This window comes from Propithecus coquereli, unplaced genomic scaffold, assembly GCF_000956105.1.
Source record: "Propithecus coquereli isolate 6110/MARCELLA unplaced genomic scaffold, Pcoq_1.0 Scaffold184, whole genome shotgun sequence".
NCBI lineage: Eukaryota > Metazoa > Chordata > Mammalia > Primates > Indriidae > Propithecus > Propithecus coquereli.
Genome location: NW_012143190.1, coordinates 209,171 through 229,892, shown reverse-complemented (window position 1 = coordinate 229,892; position 20,722 = coordinate 209,171). Strand labels below are relative to the sequence as shown.

General features: G+C 49.4%; 1 protein-coding gene across 1 annotated transcript in view; it reads left to right on the top strand.

Moving 5' to 3' along the window:
• The first annotated feature begins 366 nt into the window (after positions 1–366).
• LOC105808925 (A disintegrin and metalloproteinase with thrombospondin motifs 17) overlaps positions 367–20,722 on the top strand; it is a 223,642-nt gene continuing 203,286 nt past the window's right edge. The window contains exons 1-3 of the mRNA XM_012642686.1: positions 367–445; positions 860–1,230; positions 11,537–11,702. Of these exons, the coding sequence (XP_012498140.1) occupies positions 367–445; positions 860–1,230; positions 11,537–11,702 (616 nt within the window). The remainder of the gene's footprint in view (positions 446–859; positions 1,231–11,536; positions 11,703–20,722) is intronic.

The window sequence follows — 20,722 nt, the reverse complement described above, 5'->3', positions numbered from 1 at the left end:
GCCCAGCGTCCACCTGGCCCTTGCAGGATTTCGCGGCTCGAGTCGGCTCCCGAACGCCACCTGGTGTCGCGTCCCAGCTACTGCCCAGAAACCACGTGTAAGAAAATGCTTACAACCTAACTACGTACTTTGGTTTCGACCCATCTTAACCAATAGGGAAGGAGGAGGCGGAGCAGAGGAAAGCGAGAGCCCAATCAGCTCCTGCTTTCCGAGGGGAAGGCGGGGCTTGGGGTTTACCACGTTGGGTTTGTCCGCAGCGCTAATTACTTTTTCCAAAGGCTGGAGGGCTGCACTCCGGCTGGCGCCGCCGCCTCGCGCGCTCCTGCTCCGCCGCCACGGTCCTGGGGGCTGCTCGTCCCGAGTACCATGTGTGACGGCGCCCTGCTGCCTCCTCTCGTCCTGCCCTTGCTGCTGCTGCTGGTTTGGGGACTGGACCCGGGCGCAGGTATTGTCCCTCTCCCACCCGCCTTCTTCGCCCTTGCCTCTCGCGGCCACCTTCCTTCTGCCCTCCCGAGGCATCCCGGCAGCGGATCGCTGACAGCGCCCCAGGCGGAGAGGCGCGGGCCGCACCCGGAGGACCGGACTCGGGTGGCTCCGTGGCAGGCGCGCCGCCGCCGGTTCTCCGCTTGCAGTTGCTGCGGCGCCGATCTCAGAGTGATCGGGCGGCCGCGCCGGAGACCTTCCCCAGGTGGCGCGGGCCAGGCACAGGCGCTGGTCGGCATGGAGGTGCCGGGGCGAGGGGTGGGAAGGAAGCGCCTGCCCCGAGCTGGCCGGGCTAGGTCCCAGGGCTGGACCCCGCGCGCCGCTGGCGGGCGGGGGCGGGCCCTGCAGCGCTGACGCGTCTCCTCTCTCTCTGCAGCTGTCGGCGACGCGGCGGCCGACGTGGAGGTGGTGCTCCCGTGGCGGGTGCGCCCAGACGACGTGCACCTGCCACCGCTGCCCGGAGGTCCCGGACCCCGACGGCGGCGGCGCCCCCGCGCGCCCCCGGCAGCCCCGCGCACCCGGCCAGGAGAGCGCGCCCTGCTGCTGCACCTGCCGGCCTTCGGGCGCGACCTGTACCTGCAGCTGCGCCGCGACCTGCGCTTCCTGTCCCGAGGCTTTGAGGTGGAGGAGGCGGGCGCAGCCGGGCGACGCGGACGCCCCGCCGATCTGTGCTTCTACTCGGGACGCGTGCTGGGCCACCCGGGCTCCCTCGTCTCGCTCAGCGCTTGCGGCGCCGCCGGCGGCCTGGTACTGCCCGCGCCCCTTCCGGGTCTGCCTGTCTGGTCTGTTGCGGCGCCCGGGTGGTCCCCGTGGAGGGTTGGGGTGGGTAGCCTCGGCGGAAGTCCAGCCTCCTGGAGGGCCAGAGGGAACCCCCTACCTCCCCACCTCCCAGACTTTCTGGATGGTCTATGAGCAAAGGGGGTGGGATGGGAAGCATCGGAGTCCAGCGCTTCCCACCAGCTGAGCTGAGCCTGTGCGGAGCCTGCGCGAGCCGGGGTTGCGTTGGGACACACGCTGCAGCCGGCTCAGGGGAGCGCAGATGTAGCAGGGATGAGACTGTCAGGGCCCCAGGCGCACAGGTGTGTAGCGAGAACACTGCATCTGCACAGGTGTGTGTGTCAGGGGAACGCACATATCCGTGTATATCTTATCTGTTCTTGGATGGGGAGATGGGGAGTGGGCATTCACCTTCCTTTCTTTTGCATCTTCTTTCTGTACCTGCAAAGGAAGTTTTCGGGGTCCCCAGACAGACACAGTTAGCTCCACTCTTCTTAGTTGAAACGAGCGAGAGAGCGTGTCGCTCCTTGTTTCCTTGTACCATTAGCAGGCATGTGTCTGGCACCCGCCCCAGCCAGGCCTGAGGGGTGTTTACATGGGTAAGACCCTGTTCCTGCCCCTAGAAGCTTGTTTACTGTGGAAGCAGCTTCCCTGTTCCAAGACCCTGCCCTGCTGCATTTGGGTCACCTGTGACAGGTACCCTAAGAGGCACGGGATTTCTTGTGTACCTTTGCCTTGCTGTGCTCACACTTGATCACGTGGCCACACTGGTGCCCAGACGAGCACTCCTCAGCTTCTCCGTCATGCCCACCCCCAAGGGGCACACATGGCCGACAGATGGGCTTTCCCCGACAAAGTCTGGTGTTGACTTAGAGCGTGAAACACATGGTTGTTTCTCTATCTTTTGTTGTGACCGGCCTCTGCGGAGGCAGTTTATGATATTATTTTGTGTCCTACCCAGGCACAAGAAACTGCTTCCCCACCTCATTTTGTGCTATCATCTTGGGTTCTCTGTCCCTTACCCACATAGTCTGCAGCTAGTCTTTGAGGATCTGCAGCAAAGCCAGAAAGCCTGGGTGTCCAAGTGCTCTCTTCCTGGCACTGTGGGGTAACTATGGGTGTCATTTCCTGGGATCAGCCTAGTTCTCTTTTTAGGAGTTTTCTGAGTTCTCATTAGAGTGTGCTCCTCATTTGCTCAGCTGGGAGAAATTGGCAGCTTTGGTGAAACAAGGAAAGTGGAATAGACCATGGAGGGGCCGGTAGAGCGAATGTGGTCTGTGGGTGAGTAGGCTTGAGTAGGAGTGAGAAAGGCTCCGATCCCTGCAGGGCTTGGGTCAAGGCTGTATCATGTTCTGGGAGGGACTGGAAGGCCCACATCATTTTTCCTGTTTTTGCCAAAGCGTTTAAAGTCTAGGTCACATCACTGTACTGTACGTGGAAACATCTGAATCCCATTTGCTGCGGTTTAGTGAGTTTCTGTAGAGGTCAGAGTTTATACTTCGTGGTGTAAAGTTTCCAGCGAGGAGCTATCTGTGAAGGAGCCGAGGGTGGAAATCTGCATAACGTTGATTTAAAATCCTCACCGAGGGAGCGCTGGGCCCTCTCACAGATGGCATGTGAGCCAGCTTTTCAGCAAGGCTGCCCTTCCCTTCGGCACCATGTGAGGGCGCTGTGCTTTAGATAAAGGAACCCGGCCAAGAGGCTGCGTTAAGCGTGTGCCAGTGGTGGGTGGACCTCTAAGACTTTAGCTTTTAAATTCCTGCTTGAGCAGACACTTCTGTTTAGTCTGCCTTGTTCATCCCGTTTGTGCGAGTTGTACACTGGGCACTCCCCCCAAGGACACACATATAGGGCTGGAAGGCAGGAGGGCAGAGATGGTGGGTGGCTTGGAGTGGGCCTCTTGGTTGCCAGGTGGTCCTGAAAGCATAAAGAAAGAAAGCAACAGGAACTCCTGCTGACCAAGCGTGCGGCGTTGTGCTTCATCTTTCGTTTCGGTTTTCAGTTCCGGTGGCCAGTGATGATGTGTTCGTCTCTCCTGACCTGGTAGAAGCACTGCCAGGTGGAAGTGTGGTACCGTGTGTGTGTGTGTTTGCAGGACATGCTCAGCTGCAAGGCGTGGGAATGTCAGGTAGATGATTTTTGGTGGCTGTGGATGGGGCTATTTCAAAGCCTTCTGGCATCTATAAATATTATAAAAAATCACGTGGTACGGGAGTGGCAAACCTTTTCTCTGAAGGATCAGATAGTAGATATTTTAGGCTCTGTGGGCCACGTAGTCTTTGTCACAGCTACTCAAGCTGCCCTTTTAGTGCAAAAGCAGCCGTGGACAGTATACAAACAAATGGATGTGGCTGTGTTTGACAAAACTTTATTCTGGTGTCGAATATCATTTTAATTGCTAGTAAGTTCCACCGAATCTAACGTCTCCAAAATGGCTTAGCAGTGAGTGTTGAGTGCAGGGGGAGGGGAAGGCAGGCTCTGTTCTGTGCTGCATGGAATCCATGCTGTCTGTCTCCAGCGATGTTTGGTGTCTGTTTAAAGACGATGCTTATCAGGATAGACCATTCCCTAGTAGTTTACAGGGAAAGAAGAGTAAAGTGTGTGCTCCGTCTTGCTCCGCCTCCTTCTGACGGTGGGCAGAGGCATAGGCCTGTGGCATTTCCCCTCTTTGTGTCTTATCTTGGGAAGCTGAGTCAGCTGCACTTTTTGGATCTTCAGAGAACGCAAGATCAACTGTTAATTGTTTTCTGTTTATGCTTCCTCATTTTATTTACATTTCCAGGAGTCTTTAGACAGAGCATAGGTTTTTTGGAACAGTTTCCATAACCATATGGAAACTGGTTATGGTTATTTCAAAGCAACGAACTTTAGGCAAGTGAGGAAGATATTTCCACTCCCAGTGAATTTATGTAAGTTTGGGTCAGCTGCCTCTTATTACTAGGGCCAGATCATGGAAGGACAGCAGCGTGGAATCAAGTTGAACTCCACAGGTGGAGAGAATGGTGGAGATGGCACTGCAAAGACAGCATGAGTGTCTTTGCATGAGTGGAGGCCTCTGCCATTGGGTTTGCTCGGCTGAACAGTGGCCATTCTTCCTGAGATGACGCTTGCAAGCTCTGGGAAGGCCACCTACTGGAATGTGGCCACCCCTTCTTGGCTGAGGCTGTGGCCTGCCCGGGGTGCACCGTGAGGTGTTGGGACCAGGCAGAACACCAGAACGTTAAGCCGTGCTCGTTTTCCAGGCTACCCCAAAGACTGTGAGAAGGTCAGGGATCCTCCACAGGATCCTGTGGAGTCACAGCCACTAGCACAGGACCCTGTGTAGAGTCTCTCTTTTCCAGAGTGGCCGCTGGGGTTGACACGGTGGCCCAGCCCACTCCTGCTCTGGCTGGTCAGCCTGACTGCACAGCATGTGGCCGTGTTGGTGGCACGTCATCTGGGGCGTATCTTATACTCATAGTTCTGTACAGCTCTTCGTCCCAGCCGACTTGGGAACTTTCTAATCAGTTCGCCTCTGTTTTATCCGGGAAGAAATGGAGGCCAGGTAAGAATAGATGGGGCCTGAGGTCAGCCAGCTAATGAGCAGGTGGCTTCGGTTAGAAGAGGTAGGGACCCCATTTTTAAGAGGGCAGCTTGCGTTTACCTGACTCATGTGGTGAAGAGGCAAGTGTGGGATGTTGCTGCCTCTCTCTTTAGGAAAGAGAGTCATCAAACTCTCGATTGATTGATTACAGAATCGCCCAGCTTTATAATGTAGCCTCACTTGACTGAGTACAGCTGAGCAGGCATTAGTCTTGGCAAACATGCTGTGGAGACCATTTGGAAGGGAGTAAATAGACCAGATGTGATTATGCGTCATATTGATACAGATCTGAGGAAGGCACACAGTCCTAAGCGATTAACATTGCTGAAGAATTGATCACGTACAGTATAAATGTATCTGGCAAATACAAAGCTCATATTTAGAGCTTTGTAAAAGGAACAATTGAGTGGATGTTAAGGGGCATTCTAACAGGAATGGTTGAAGAAGGGCAAAGACAGTTGTGCAGTTTGGCGGCATGGGAGAATTAAAGGCAAGAGCATGAATCAGGCGATTCTAAGGCCTCTGGCCGCCTCCTTTGGAGGGTTGTCCACAGGGCCTCATGGTGGCTTTGTCCTCCTTTGTCCTCTCTTGGCCTCCATGCTGTTGTGCTGCTCCTGATTGTCATTGCTCAGGGCTTCGTCCAGCTGCAGTTCTCCAGGGCTGGGCTGGCACTTCTTAGGATGCCAGGAACAGTGGCTTCTGCACCAGGCCACCCATGAGCATTACCTAGGGCACACAATTAGATTTCTTAACTTCGAAATTCTGTTTAGTTGACAACATTTTAAAACAAAAAGAATCCAGGCACAGTGGCTCATGCCTGTAATCCCCAGGACTCTGGAGGCTGTGGCAGGAGGATTGCTTGAGCCCAGGAGTTTGAGGTTGCAGTGAGCTGTGATCGGGCCACCGCACTCTATAGACTGGGCAACAGAGCAAGACCCTCTCTCCAAAAAAATCCCTACAAGATGGGATGATGATGAACTGAAGAAGTCATCTTTGATTGATTGCATTCTTGGAGCTTATTTTCTGAACTCTGAAATGTTACAGCTGCCTGATCTTGGATGTGTATGATGGAGATGTTTTTGCAGCCAGTATGTCTGAGGGAACCGTGCAGAGTCACTGGTTAACCTTTCCCCATGCACGCTTCTATGCACAGGCCCACAGATGCACGGTCACGCTCTTGTTCCTTAGGAAATGAAACCTCGTGGCCATTCAGGGCTGTGATCTTGAGCGAGTCATTTAACGCCTTTGAACCTCCCCACCTGCAGCCACACAAGGGGTAAATAACATCGGCCTTGCACGGCTGTTGATAGAATGGAAGAAGATAAAACCTGTGAAATCGTTTAGTGAGAGCCTGGCCCATTGAGGCATTGAAAACAGGTTTCTTCTCCTGCCCTACGGGCCATTCCCAGACTTTTCCAGTTATACATCAGATGATCAGTCAACATTGTTGACTGAACGTGCAGATCGTTATCACACACCTGCCATGCGCAGGGCACTCTGGTAGGCGCCTGACAAGGCTCAGAGAGAAATACAAGGCGGACCCTGTCTCAGAAGACCGTGCAGATCTGCCAGGAAGGAAGGTGCGCCAGAGCCCGTGGGGCGGCTGAGGGAAGACGGGTCGCTGGCACCGGGCCGGGTGGGGACTTCAGGAGGAAGGAGAGTTGGAGCTGAAGGAGGTAGACCTTGGAGTCCAGGAGGGAGAAGTGGCGGCAAAGCCACTGAAGCTCCACTGTCCTGCGATAAGGGACCCAGGAGTGGGGTGGGGGTGGGGAGCCGTGGTTTTGGGAGATGGGAGAGGGATTGAACGGACAGGGGTGCGGATTAGATGGTGCGGGGCCCTGGGTGCCAACCTGAGGCATTTGGAATCTATCCCAGAGCAGTGGTCTCAACCTTGAGCCTGCACAGCGTCCGTTGGCGGTCTTGTTAAACTGACTGCTGGGCCCCAGCCCAGAGTTTTTGATGTAGCGGATCTGGGGGGGTCCTGAGAACTTGTGTTTCTAACAAATTGCCAGGGATGCTGATGCTGCTGTTCCGGGATGGCATTCTGAGAGTCACTGGCCAAGAGGCAATGGACGGTTAGTTGGGGAGTCCTGGAGGAGGGGAGCCCTGCGAGGTGACCAGGCTCGAGCCTCGGGTGGTGGAGGTGGAGTTGGAAAGGAAGGGGGAGCCGGCAGTCCTCTGTGACTGGCTGACTCTGTCTGGTGACCCAGAAGCGGAAGACACTGCAGTGGGTGACCCCACATCACCCAGGGGAGACAGGCTTTGGAAAGAAGACCAAATGACCGTGTTTAGGCATTTCACGCCTGCAGAGGCAGCAGCAGGACTGCCAAAGGGAAGCTCTGGGTGGTGTCTCAGGAGGGCTGACGCCATGTACACCTGTGGGAGATGCTGCCTCCTCAGGACAGCCAGAGGCAGCTATGGGAGGGCCTGCAGTCTCAGGATTGCTTTTTCTTCTTGGAAGCAGGTAGGCCCACACAGGGTGCCAACTCACGACCCCATCCCCAAACCATCTACGCCAACCCATCTCCACGACTTAGCAGAAGAGAGCTAAGCCCCACTCCCGCTAACCAGGGAGCCGTGACCCCCTGAGGGGAGGAAATCCCAGCGTGCTCTCTGTAGAGCCAGGTGGCTTTCTCCCCTCTCACAGAGGCCCGATCTTTGGTTCCAGAGCAGACGTGATAGCTTTTCTTAATTTACACCATCTTCAATGCATTTTCTAAGCTGTGCCAAGAACTTGTGCTCATGTTAGGTGATAAAAACCTGTATGTCTTTCACATACTTTCCACACTGCAGTGAGAGCTAGTCTTGCTTCGGGGTGGAGGGCGGAGTGGGGGTAGCGGTAGGTGATTTATAACTCTCTTTCAGAGCAGCACAGAACCCTTCAAAGCGAGTACCCAAATAAAGAGACTTGAAAGGTAACCACTCTGAACTCTTGAAATATCAGGTTATACCTGATACATTTTATTTGACTCAAAATTCTTTAGGATACCAAATCTTGCAAAACTCAAGGCTTCTCTTTTAGGAGCACCGTTTCACTGGGGGCTTTATTATATCCCTTAAAACCAGGGGGCCTCAGGACTGCTGGTTCTGCCTGCCACAGGCATTTGTTCCTTTGCATTTCTCTGTGCCTTTGGTTACTGGTTGTGCAGGCCTCTTGCATCTAATGCAAGCTCAGCCTCGTTCCTGGTATTTCTTCACTGCCATCAGAGGAACAGAGGAGGCCCCAGAGTCTCCCTTCTGAGCATAGATGGTGACTGGAGGGTTAACACAAATCCCAGCAGCCCAGCTCAGCTCTTGGGGCCATGGCACTGCGGTGGTCTAGGGGCAGTGGGCAGAGCCCCACAATCAGAAGAAGGCCCAGGTTCCAAATCCACGTGCCCCCAGACATTGAAATCAAGGCAGTAAGTGGCCAGGGTCTCCAGCACCCAGTTAAGAGCTAGGGCGGTGGTTCTCAACCCTGGCTACACATTGAAATCTGGTGAGCTTTAAAGAAATGCCAGTGCCTGTGTTTAACCACCGAGATTCCGAGTCAGTTGGCCTGGAGGGGGCCCTGGGCATCAGGAGTCTTCAAAGCTCCCTAGATGATGCCAACATGCCGCCGAGGATGAGAACCACGGAGCCCGGGGGACCACAGGCACCCCAGTCTCATTGTGTTTTTTGGAGCAACTATTATGTGGCAGACATTAGAAACATGAGGAATAATTCTGATCCTGCCTCAGTGAAACAAACTATTAGGTCATGAAAATGTCCTGTATAACAGGGGGCAGGGGGCTGCAGGGACGGGGGATGTATTCAGGAAGAGAGGAGGTCAGGAGAGGTAAGGAGGGCCGGCCAGTGTCTTGGGGCGAGATTGTGTGTGAGAGAGACATAGTAGCACTTTTCAACAGAACGTTTGATCACTGGTCACACGCTGACAAAGTGAGTGTTGCAGGCACTTGGGGGAGCCCAGCCACAGTGAGGCTGAGACTCGTGCTGGCTCCCGGGTGCAGCCCCTCCATCCTGGGTGCCAGTCCTGGCCACATCCCTGCTTGAAGGTTGGGGCCCAAGATGGCAAATGGCTGCCAGGCCAAGTGCAACCCATTAGTCCATTTGTCCCTCTTTCACCAGCATTGCCATTTTCCTCTCTGATAGATGGAAACCAGCATGTGGCACCCCCAGAAAAGACATTCATTCTGAAGAATCCCCTACCCCCCACCCCAAGGAGCTAGGTAATGCTTTGTGTGTATGCATGCGTAGGATTCCTCACCAAGGGGAAATCTCTTGTTTTTAAAAACTTGTAGCATGTTAGGATTAACTGCTAACTGCTTTTTATACCGGGGCTTGTGAATGCAAACTCTAGACCTGCGGTCCCCAACCCCTGGTCCATGGCCTGTTAGGGACGGGGCTGTAGAGCTCCACCCACCCCAACCTGCCCCCCGACAGTCTATGGAAAAGAGGTGGGCAGCGGGCCGCTCTGCTCCCCATCACTTGCATCACCGCCTGAGCTCTGGCTCTCCCCTCCCTCCCCTGCCCGGTCCGTGGAAAAATTCTCTTCCATGAAACTGGTCCCTGGTGCCAAAAAGGTTGGGCATTGCTGCACTAGACTGAACAAATGATAACTGGCTTTGAAAGTGTGAGACTCAAAGGGGCTTTTGCCCTTCTACAGCCAGGGTGTGTCCAAATGAGCAGCCCCTCGTTAGAGTTGAGCACATCCTCCAGGGAGCCCCGTGTGGGGCTCTGTCCCAAGCGCTGTGCTGTATGTAACCTGCCCACTTTGTCTTGACCATGGAAGTCCTCAGGTACTCTGCACTGAGGCTCCCTGCGCATGGCTGTGATAGAGCTCTGCGCCTTCCACCACAGCCACCCTCCGCCCCACCTCTTCAGTCTCTCCAGAGTATCCTAGTGAACAAACTCAAGTTTGCAGTTCAAAGGAGAGGGAAGAAAGCTGTGCTCTCCAGCAGGTCATGCAGTGCCACTTTGAGACAGTTTTATTTGGGCAGTAAAATCTATGAGTTGTTCTTGGCAAAAGTTCTAATGAAATGGAAACCTTGAAATATGCTTAGAGCAGTAAATATGGCCTCACCCTGGATCTTGAGGACTAAAGGTTGCAGGCGATCTTATTAGTGGATCTGATTTGCTTTCCAGGAGGCTTGGTATTGGTGCATCCTTTCAGAACGCAGAGGGGGTCTGTACCATTTGCCTAGAGTGAGCTCGGTCCTTGAGGTCAGAGTTATTGCTGTGCGTGGCAGAGAGCTGAGCTTCGCAAAGCGTGGTCCCTGGACCAGCGGTGTCTGTATCATGTGGGGACTTGTTAGAAATGCACATTCTTGGTCCCCACTCAAGATCTCCAGGTGATTTTGGTGTGTGCTAGGGTTTGAGAACCACTGGTTCTGTATGTCATGGCTTTTTAAAAGTATTGGTAGAAGAGAGAGAAGAAAGGATGTCCACCCATGACCCCCTAAGACTGAGCTGCCTGATCTACTGAATCTGAGCTAGCAAGGGCAGTCCGGGAGTGTCACCCAGGAGGAGGGGACATTGCCTGCGTGGACCAGTGTGTGGACCAGTGTGCAAACCGGGCAGGTTAGGTTTCTGTGGGAGGTTTACCTTGTTGAAGAAGGTAACCATGTAAGAAGGGAAGCTAGCAGCAGGTGTCTGGAGAGGGCATGCGAATTGTTTTAATGCTGCCAACTTTGATTCCAAATGAGGGGAAAGGTTCTCTGCATCTTTTTTTCTTTTTTTTTAGAATTAATAGTCACTCTATTAGAGCAACATATTAAAAGATTTTTAAAGTTTTTCATTCAGTTTACAAATCTTATAATCTAGCAAGTTTCTGCAATCACTTTGGGGGCTTCGAATAATATTTGGCTGCCTTTACAAACTTGTGGTTTACAACTGTTAAACATTTAAAACTGCATTCAGAGATTGAACATTTGATTTCATTTTCAAGTTCTTTGGTTGTCTGATTAAAAAAACAAACCCTTCACAAGTACTTAAGCAATTCTTGTAAACCTAATAACGTGGTCTTATAAACATGGGAAGTCTTAAATTCTCTTACACGTTCTAATACTGCTTATAAACCTAACAAGATTTTAAAATCACAAGTCTAAATCAATGATATGTTAAATTAGAATTGCAAATCTAATTCAGTACTATGCCAAGTTCTCTTAAACACTATAAGTTCTGAAAAAATGTGTAAATCTATTGTAAAACTTTTAACGGTACAGCATCATTAATACTAAGAATACTATTGATGACTGACTTCATTGTTTAAATATAAATTCTAAATATCTCCAGGGATAAGATACATTTTCCCATTAGGGATATAATTGTCATTCCCAACAATTTTGGGGTTGCCTCATGATATTTTGGGGGTACGATTTTAAGAATAATTTTTTAAATGTTTTAGAATTGATAAGAAAGTAATCCATCTTCTCTGAAAGCCAGCCTGGAAACTGGATGCTGTTGTACCTATCTCTGCACCCCCACCCTATGTCATGCCTCCACCCCCAAACACAGCTGCTCAGTGGGATGTTTTTAAGTCACATGAAAGCTCACTCTTGGGCTCTGGTAAATCTGAGCAGTTTGCAAAGAAAAAATCCCAGACATGGAAAACCAAACCACAGCGAGGGGGCCTTGCTGCCCTCAGGCTACTGCGGGGTGGGCTCCTGTGAATGAAGATGACCGATGTCCCGTTTCCCTCTCCTTTCTGGGCAGGTTGGCCTCATCCAGCTTGGGCAGGAGCAGGTGCTAATCCAGCCCCTGAACAGCTCCCAGGGCCCGTTCAGCGGACGCGAGCATCTGATCAGGCGCAAATGGTCCCTGAAACGCAGCCCATCTGCCGAGGCCCAGACACCTGGGCAGCTCTGCAAGGTCCTAACAGGTGAGTCTGGACAATAGCGTGGCTGGCTTCGGGCACACATACAGCTGGCACCCCTTGTGTGTCCCCACATGTGCTGAGGTCACATGAGGGAGAACTTCACCTTCCCCTGTCTTTGGAAACTGTTTTATGGTCCCTAAGGGCATTTCCTTTTCCTTTCTATGTGTATTAGTGTCAGCAGCCCTTTGAAAAAGTCCTTATTTTATTTCTACAAGGAGCTCGGGATCTCTTTTACGCAGTGCCTCAATTTCATATAGGAGGAGCAAGTTGAGGCCCGAAAAACCTCAAGGGCTTATTTGTTAGCAAACCCCAGGTTGGTAGCAGAGCCAGGATGAGAATTCTCTCCTCCTGGTGCCCCGGCCAGGGCTTGCTCGATACAGTGGTCCTCAGCTGTGGCCACACTGATTAGAGCCGCCTGGGGGACCGTGAAGCACTGGGTTCGCACAGTGTGGGCCAGCAGCATCTGGGAATGTGTTCGAAATGCCATTCTCAGGCCAGACCTGCTGAATCAGAAACCCTGGGGGCGGGTACAGTCATCTGTCGTGCCACGGGTCCTGCAGGGGATTTGAATGCACGAAAACTGTGAGAACCACTGCTCTCAAAAATGCCAAGCACCAGCCTGTCCCCCAATAGCCTGATCTTTTTGTCTGGGATGCGACTTGGGTGTGAGTGTTTTTACAGGTGATTTTGATATGTGGTGTGAGGAGAGAACCCAGGGCTCTTGTATTCTGTGCCTGTCTTTGAGCAGCCTGTGAATTTGAGCAACAGGTGTTTAAGAATATTTCGTGGTGCCGTGTTACCAGCAATCTGCTTGCAAATGTCTCCTGATGAAGTTGGATCACAGGTGGCCTTTTATCCTGGGAGATCATGGGACCCCACAGCTGACCTTTGGAAGTTGCGCTTTTGTAGTTTAAAGCCTTATCTTTGTATGAAAATGTAGTGTGTCTTGGTTTAGTATTCCACGGACTTTGGAAATAAATTGATTATGTGATTAGGATGACCTTGTTATTTATAAACAAGTCTTGCAGCTCAGCCCAGCCATTGCGTGCAAACCCGACAGAAGCAGGTTGTCACCCGCCCCCCCCCCTTAGCCTAGTCTACATTTGGTGGTGGGTGTTAGAGGTGATTGTGCTGGATAAAGGCCATTTATAAAACTGCAGATGAACTTTGGTCATAAATGGAGAGAGAATGTCACCAGACATTAGGGTTTTTCTCTGTTCCTTTCTGCACCCTTACAAGTGGGAAAGACAGACCTCGGCATAAAATTACTAGTACCTGAAAAATACTCTTTAATGGGAAACAGAGGTTTTGGGAAGTCTAATGGTTGTGTGTGGGTGTGATGTCAATGTGTTCTTTTTAATGTGAGCCCCCTGACCCACCCTAGGTGAGTCTCAGACTAAACGGCAGTTAGTCCTTCTAAATCTCTGGGCATTTTCTGCTGCTGACCTGAACTTACTGGTCGAGAAGCAGAGGGGTTTCTCCAAGGCAGTGGTTCTCAGCCTTGGCTGTATGTTGGCATCACTTGGGAGCCTTAACAACTACCCATGCCTGTGTCCCGCTCCCGAAGAGCTGCTGCGATTGGCCTCAGGCACAACCTGGAGGCACCTGGTGGTGTAGAAGCTCCCTGGGCGGTTCCGATGTTCAGCTGGTGGCAAAAACCACCGCATTAAGGAGTATTAAATGTGAGGAATGGCACCGTGGCCCAGCGGGAGTGGATTTTCTCAGGTGAGCATCTTCAAGCAGGGTCCTTCAGTGAAGCTGAGGGCAGGTGTGTTCTGTTCCCCCTTCCCTCCACTCATGCCAGTGCTCACCAACTGCTAGCCCGTGACCAGAAACCCAGTGTGCTCATGGATGAGATAATGGAATGTTTGCCTGATGCCCGGCTTCCATCCTCTTTAGTAAGGATTGCTGACAAAATGATAAATGGTGCTTGTGTTTGCATTTTTGTCGCTATGGCTAGTTCTGAAGCACTCTTTTGATAGACTGTTTAGCCTTTAATGAAGGAGATAAAATTAACAAAACCAGGGTGGGGCGGATGTGATGGAGAATCAGTTAGAACAAGAGCAGCCATGCAAGACTGTAGGGAGAAATTTCTAAATTTGCTTAACAAATAATCTCCCCTTCCCTGCTTTCAAATCTCACGTCAGTTTGCTTTGCAGGAGCAATGTGTGTATTTAAGGTGGCTGCAGACACAGGCTCTGTACGAGGTAGGAACACAGAGGAGGGTTACGTATTTTGTTTCTGGTCCTTCTTGCTTTGTGCGAAATGCTCAGTAAACTTTGTGGCTGTGTTGAGAAAGACAACGGGCCTTTTACGAGGCTTAGCTCATAAGCAGTCAATGAGGCCCTATCTAGTTTGGATTAGCCCCTCAAACACTGGAAGTTTAGAAGTTGAGAAAATTAATTTCCTGGGACACCAGAAAAGTAAATTCTAGACGTTTCCTAGAAAGATCAATCATATTAATCTAAGATTTCCCATGGGAACATATTCTTTCTGGCTGAACATGGCAGTGGCCATAGGCTTCACTGTGCTCTGTTACTGACCTTGTTTCTGTTGCTCTAACTTTGGACACGGCCTGAGAGTAGTAGCCTCACTGGCTCATGCAGGTGAGGAGTCCGATAACTCGAATTCCTCCACGGAGTGCTCAGTTTACCTGAGAGCTGATCCTAGGTAAGCTGCCTTGTGTTTAGGCAGGGCTGTGGGCTAGAAGGACTGACACAGTAAAGCCACCCGGGAACTTCTTCCTTCTCATGCATACCACTGAGGTTGCATTTCTAGCAGTCTCTGAGGCTCTAGGTGAGGTAATGGGCTGATTCTATTTCCTATATAGCTCCTTATTTTTAGGACCTATAAACTGATTCATAAACTGTTGCTCCAGGTTGGAACTTGGCAAGAAAATATGGAGTCTGCAAGCCTCCTCCTTTTTTTTGTTTTTGGTGACAGCATGAGTTATTGGAGGTTTTTTGGCTATCCTCACCAATGAAAATGGTACTTCAGATATTTTGAAATTTTCCTCAATTTTTAAGTGGTCATTTTGACTTCAAAACTTTTCATCTTCCATGCTTATTTTAATTTCTCCATTCTGATTCAATTCAGAATCTTCTCGCTAGCGTTTTCGTGGTCTTCAGTAACCATCTGCTTCTTTATCTCCTCCACCATGATGGATGCCACGTGTAGAGGATAGAAGGAAATAGAAAAATAGAAGACGAATTTGCCATTAACATTTTCTTTTTCTTTTTTAAAAAGAAGCCCAGGCTGGAGTTCAGTGGTACCATCATAGCGTGGCTCACTGCAGCCTCGCACTCCTGGACTCAAGCTAATGCATTTTCAAAATAGGAATCCCACAACATTTTGAGTAGTGGTGAGCTCATTGGAACATGCATGTGCCATCCAACAGTGGTGCCTATGAGCATTGATGTCTACTTTATAGGTTAAGTTCTGTTATGATTGTTTTAAAAAATCATTGCAGCTATTTTCAGTATTGTCTGTTTTACTTATACCATTATAAAGGTAATTTCAGTGAGTTATTTGGAGGATACCACAACTTTTCAGAAACTGTATTTCTAGTTTATGCAAGAATTTGCATGTGTCATACTGTGTGTATATACTCTAACACATAATTGGTCAGTACTTGTGCTTTGTATCAGCTAAGATTTGTTTGGTTCAGGGCTGGGTGGGGTGGCTCATGCCTGTAATCCTAGCACTTTGGGAGGCTGAGGTGAGAGGATTGCTTGAGGCCAGGAGTTTGAGATCAGCTTAAGCAAGAGAGAGACCCCATCTCTATTAAAAAAAGAAAAATTAGCTGGGCATCGTGGTACATGCTAGTAGTCCCAGCTACTTGGGAGGCTGAGGCAGGAGGATCACTTGAGTCCAGGAATTTGAGGTTTCAGTGAGTTACAATGATACCACTACACTCTACCTGGGCTTACAGAACAAGACTCTCAAAAAAAAAAAAATTAGATATATAAGAAAGATTTGTTTGGTTGGAAATGACAGAAATCAAACTGTCTTAAATGCTAAAGACATCATTTACATAAGCTCATGGAACTGACAAGTAAAGCAGGAGATTGAACTTCAGGTAAGGCTTGCCCAAGCTCTGCTTCTCTGGTTCTTTCTCCATGTGACAGCTTTGTCCTTAGTTGGCTCCTCTTGAGGTGACAAAGAGGCAGCTAGGATGAGGAGGTAAACCCCTCTGTTTAATCAGGATTTGAGGTAGGTTGGCTTGGATTGGGTTCACCACTAGTTTGAAATGTTTTAAGGCAGGATCAGGTCTCTCCCTCCTGAAGAGTGCAGGTCCCAGCCACCATGTGACTATGGAAGTATCACTTTGTTCTTCATCCCTATCCTGACTTCTTGCAAGCCACCACACACTTGGGAAAGGTCTAGAGGAGTAGATTTAGGACACCTCTAATCCAGGACTAATTCATCATTCCAGCCCACAGGGTTAAAAATTTGGGGCTGGGCGTGGTGGCTCACGCCTATAATCCTAGCACTCTGGGAGGCCAAGGCGGGTGGATTGTTTGAGCTCAGGAGTTCGAGACCAGCCTGAGCAAGAGCGAGACCCCGTCTCTACTAAAAAATAGAAAGAAATTAATCGGACAACTAAAAATATAGAGAAAAAATTAGCCGGGCATGGTGGCGCGTGCCTGTAGTCCCAGCTACTCGGGAGGCAGAGGCAGAAGGCTCACTTGAGCCCAGGAGTTTGAGGTTGCTGTGAGCTAGGCTGACGCCACGGCACTCTAGCCCGGGCAACAGAATGAGACTCTGTCTCAAAAAAAAAAAAAAAAAAATTTGGCCGGTGCCTTCTTATGTCTACGATGAGGAATAATAGATGTGGTTAGTGCCTCATTTCACCTGTGCCCAGGAATGAAAGAGGCTGCTGGCCTTTGCTCACTTAGGGAGGGCTCTGTCACTCTGAAATTTATTTCCTCTAAACTTCTTTGAAATCTCAGTTCTCCAGTGGGTTAAAAAAAAAAAAAAAAAAGATTTTTGTATTCATAGTTTATCCCGTGTTCTTTGTCATTAAAGCAGTAGTTGTGGTCTTTCATATCCTTCTGTATCTTAACTGAAAGCAGAATCTAAGAGATGGAATTAAATTGCTACTTTGAGTTTGTCCAAGTTACTCTTCTAAACATTTATTTGCAAATAAAAATATTGACTCTAGAAGTAGACACCGTTTTAAGAATTATTATTCTGCAAGAGGGAGAAGAACCTTGTTGGAGGCCCGATTCTGTCTCCCTTTGGCGTGGCCTCAGAAGAGTCCCTCAACATCTCTGTGCCTCCATCTTAGTTCTCCAGGGCTGCTGTGCCAACCACAGACCGGGTGGCTTAAACGACAGAAACTTATTTTCTCACAGCTCTGGAGGCTGGAAGTGCGAGATTAAGGTGTTGACAGGTTGGTTTTCCTGAAGTCTCTCTTCTTAGTTCGCAGACGGCTTCCTTCTTTCTATTGGTTTGACCAGGTTTTCTTTGTTCTCCTTTCCACTGGTGTAAAAGTTCCATAGTCTATTAAAATGTTATTAACTTTAAATTAAGAAATATATATCGGCATATATCAAGGAATCTAAAGGTATCAGGTGTCTGTTATTTATAATGTCAGAGTTTTCTTCAAATGCTTTAACTTTGATTTTTCTATGTTATTTTTGTCTATTAAATTTAATTATATTTTGGTTTTATTTCCTCTCACTTAATTGTAATATTTTTTTACAGTTAAATTATTTAGATTTACTGATATATTTGCCAACTTATTTGCTCAGTATTGTGTTTTACAACCCACTTCTATGGGCTTAATGTCCTTCTTAAAGAACATTCTTCAGTGAGGGTTTGTGAGTGGTTACATTATTGTTTTTGCTTTTACTGAAACTGTCTTCATTTCCCTTGCTCTTAATGATGATTTAGCCAAACACAAAATTCTAGGCTATGTCTTATCTTCTCTCAGCACTTTAAACACGTTATTCTACTGTGTTCTGACATCGGTTTTTGCTACAAAAGGTTTTCTGTCCATCTGATTTTAGATCCTGTGAAAATAATCTGTCTTTTCTCTCTGCAGGTTTAAAAAATGTCATTGTGTTTGTGTTCTACGATCTCTCTCTGGCCTGGTTCCTGTATTTATCCTATTTGGGCTCATTGTGATGTTTCTCAGCCTGTCTCTGCCCCGGTTTCTACTTATTCTTCTCTTGGAACTCCTGGGTGACCTGTGTGGACCTCACTATTCTTTCCTCCATATTTCATAATTTCTTTTTATGTTTTTGGACTCTGTCTCTATATTCTGTATTCCAGAGACTTTCCCTCTCATTGATTTCCTAGTTTGCCAGATTTTTCTTAAAGGGGGTCTGGTCTCCATTTAATCTACCTACTGAGTTTTAAATTTAGCGATTATATTCTGTACTTGTAGAAGTTATATTTGATTCTTTTTCTATGCTGTCTGTCCCTTCTATGGCACCCTGTCTCATTATGGCTTTACCTTTCCTTTATCCTTTTGGATACTTTTAGCATAGTTATTTAAAGTCTTTTTTTGAATGAGCCGCCCTTCTGAATTTCTTGGGGGGTACTGATCCTTCCATTTACTGTGTCTGCTCGCTCCTCCTTAGACTGGGCCATTTCCTTGTGCGGACCGTGATGTTATACTGTGAGTCCTTGTCCCCCCACCCCTGTCTGCGCCGTCCTCTTTGGGAGCCCTCGACGCCCTGGGTTATGGGGAGACCTCTACTGAGTAATTTCACGTGCACTTCTGTCCGTTGCCTGGGATTTTTCACAAGTCTAGGGATAATTTCTATGTTGGTGTTTTTCCTTGGGGCGTCTGTAGCATCGGAGTGATGTACATTTGTGTGTGTAGCACAGGCTTAGGGATTTGCATTAGAAACTCTGCCTTCATCCCTCTGGCGTTCCAAACTCTGAACAGAGACAGACGTCCCTGCACTCCTGTACCATGAGTGGAGTTACCCAGCCACCCTGGGGTCCTGACCGGACTCCCATCTCCATGTGGCAGGATGACACTGGGCCTTCAGCTTGTGGGCTAATATTTGGGCCTAATAACTGCTGGATTGTCGAGACCTCAGATCACTCACACACTGTTCCAGGCATGAAATTTCTCTACGTTTCTGGCACTTGGTGGTTTCCCTTTCTTTACGTTGCATTTGGATAAGCTATTGTCTTAGGCTGTTTGGGCTTCTGTAGCAAAATACTATAGACTACATAGCTTATAAGCAACAGAAATTTATTTCTTACGGTTTTGGAGGCTGGGAAGTCCAAGATCAAGGCACCAACGAGATTTGGTGTCTGGCGAGGACCTGCTCTCTGCCTCCTAGATGGCGCCTTCTCGCTCTGTGCTCACACTGAAGAAGTGGCTCGCTAGCTCTCTTGAGTCTCTTTTATAAGGGAACTAATTCCCTCATGACCTAATCATCCCCCAAAGGCCCCTACCTCCTCATATTATCACATTGGGGATTGAGTTTCAACGTATGAATTTTGGGGGGACATAAACATTCAGATCCTAGCAAGTATTAAATTTTGAGGGAATGTGTTATGTTTTGTGTAGTATATTTCTAGGCCTTTGTAGGACTGTATGTCATGAATCATTCATGAATAGTTTACTCCTCAGAGTGATTCTTTTACTCCTCAGACTCTGGTGTGTAAGAAATGTCACATAATTGCAGCATCTACAAGTCAGGTCACATCCACTCCGACCCGTCGCCTCGGTCGTTAGTGGAGGCCTTCCCCTCCGTGTGGTGCCAATGTCCCGGGGGTTTGTAAGGGCAGGACTTTCAAGATAGGCCCTCGGTCCTTCTGGCTTTCTGGTCACTGTTGAAAAGCACATGTCTCACGTCCACAGGACGCTGTCCTCTGCTCTCAGCTGCTTCCCCTGTCTCTTCTGAAGGGCCCTCCCCCCCTTTGCCCAGTGTTGTTCTTTTGGGAGCTCAGGTTTCAGAAACTACTGCCAGGAATGGCGGCTGTGCCCAGACAACTTGTTTGGGCCCTGCAAGGTGCCCACGGCAAAGGGACAGGAAGGCTACCTCCTCACAGTAGCACGATAAGAAAGCCACGTTAATACCTCAGGAAATCAACAGAATTAAGTCATTCACTGTTGGGTGGGGAACCTGCGGCCTTGGGGCCACACGTGGCCTTCTGGGTCCTTGACTGTGGTCTTTCGACTGAAACCAAATTTTACAGAACAAATCCTTTTATTAAGAGGGGTGCAGCAGAGAAAGATGAAGCTTTTCTTGCCTCCTTTGGTGCTTAAACAAGAACAATCTTGAAATCAGAAGGCCGCGGATTCCCCACCCTGCTGGGTGGTGCCCAGTGGGAACAGCCCGGTGGCGGTTCTGCCATGTGTCTGCTGGCTTGTCTCATGCCGTCTGGAGCTGACGATCCGTCCTGAAAGACCAGAGGGTCAGACAGGCCCAGCCCTTAGAGGCTGGGAACCTGTGTCCACGTCTCGTGTCCGCCTGGTTGCCACGAAGGGCACTGTTGAGATCACCGGGTGTTTCTTGGACTGCAGTGTCTTCCGGAAAAGCCCCTGGGGCACCATTTACATTGTTGAGTGTGTGGTAGGAATCATTTCTGCGTTTGCCATTGTCTGCTGAGCTTAACTCCCACAAGCTCTGAGGAGAATTTCCCATCCTGCCATTGGTTTGCGTGAACCGTGTCTTCATGAGGGCCCCTTCATCTCATTTTTATGTTCCCTTTTTAGACAAATGACTGAGGAAATCTTTTCAATTTTCTTTTGAGGTGTGTGGGTGGGTGGGGGATGCTTCCTGATTACTTTTTGGGAGGAATAAAATTAAAACCCAGTGATGTCATGCTATAAAATCATGGTTATTGCTGTTCCCTGAGGCTGTGCACGTGTGGATTTGGAGCCTGTAGGATGCTAATAAAGTGGACACTGCCTGCCTGTGTGGCCTGGGAGTAGACACAGCCCTGGACGGGCCTTGGCCGTGAGCAGGCTCTGACTCTACTTCCCCCCATGTAGAGGGGCTGGGACAAGTCAGTGAGTTTCTCTTATTCCTGTATTTCTTCATTTGTAA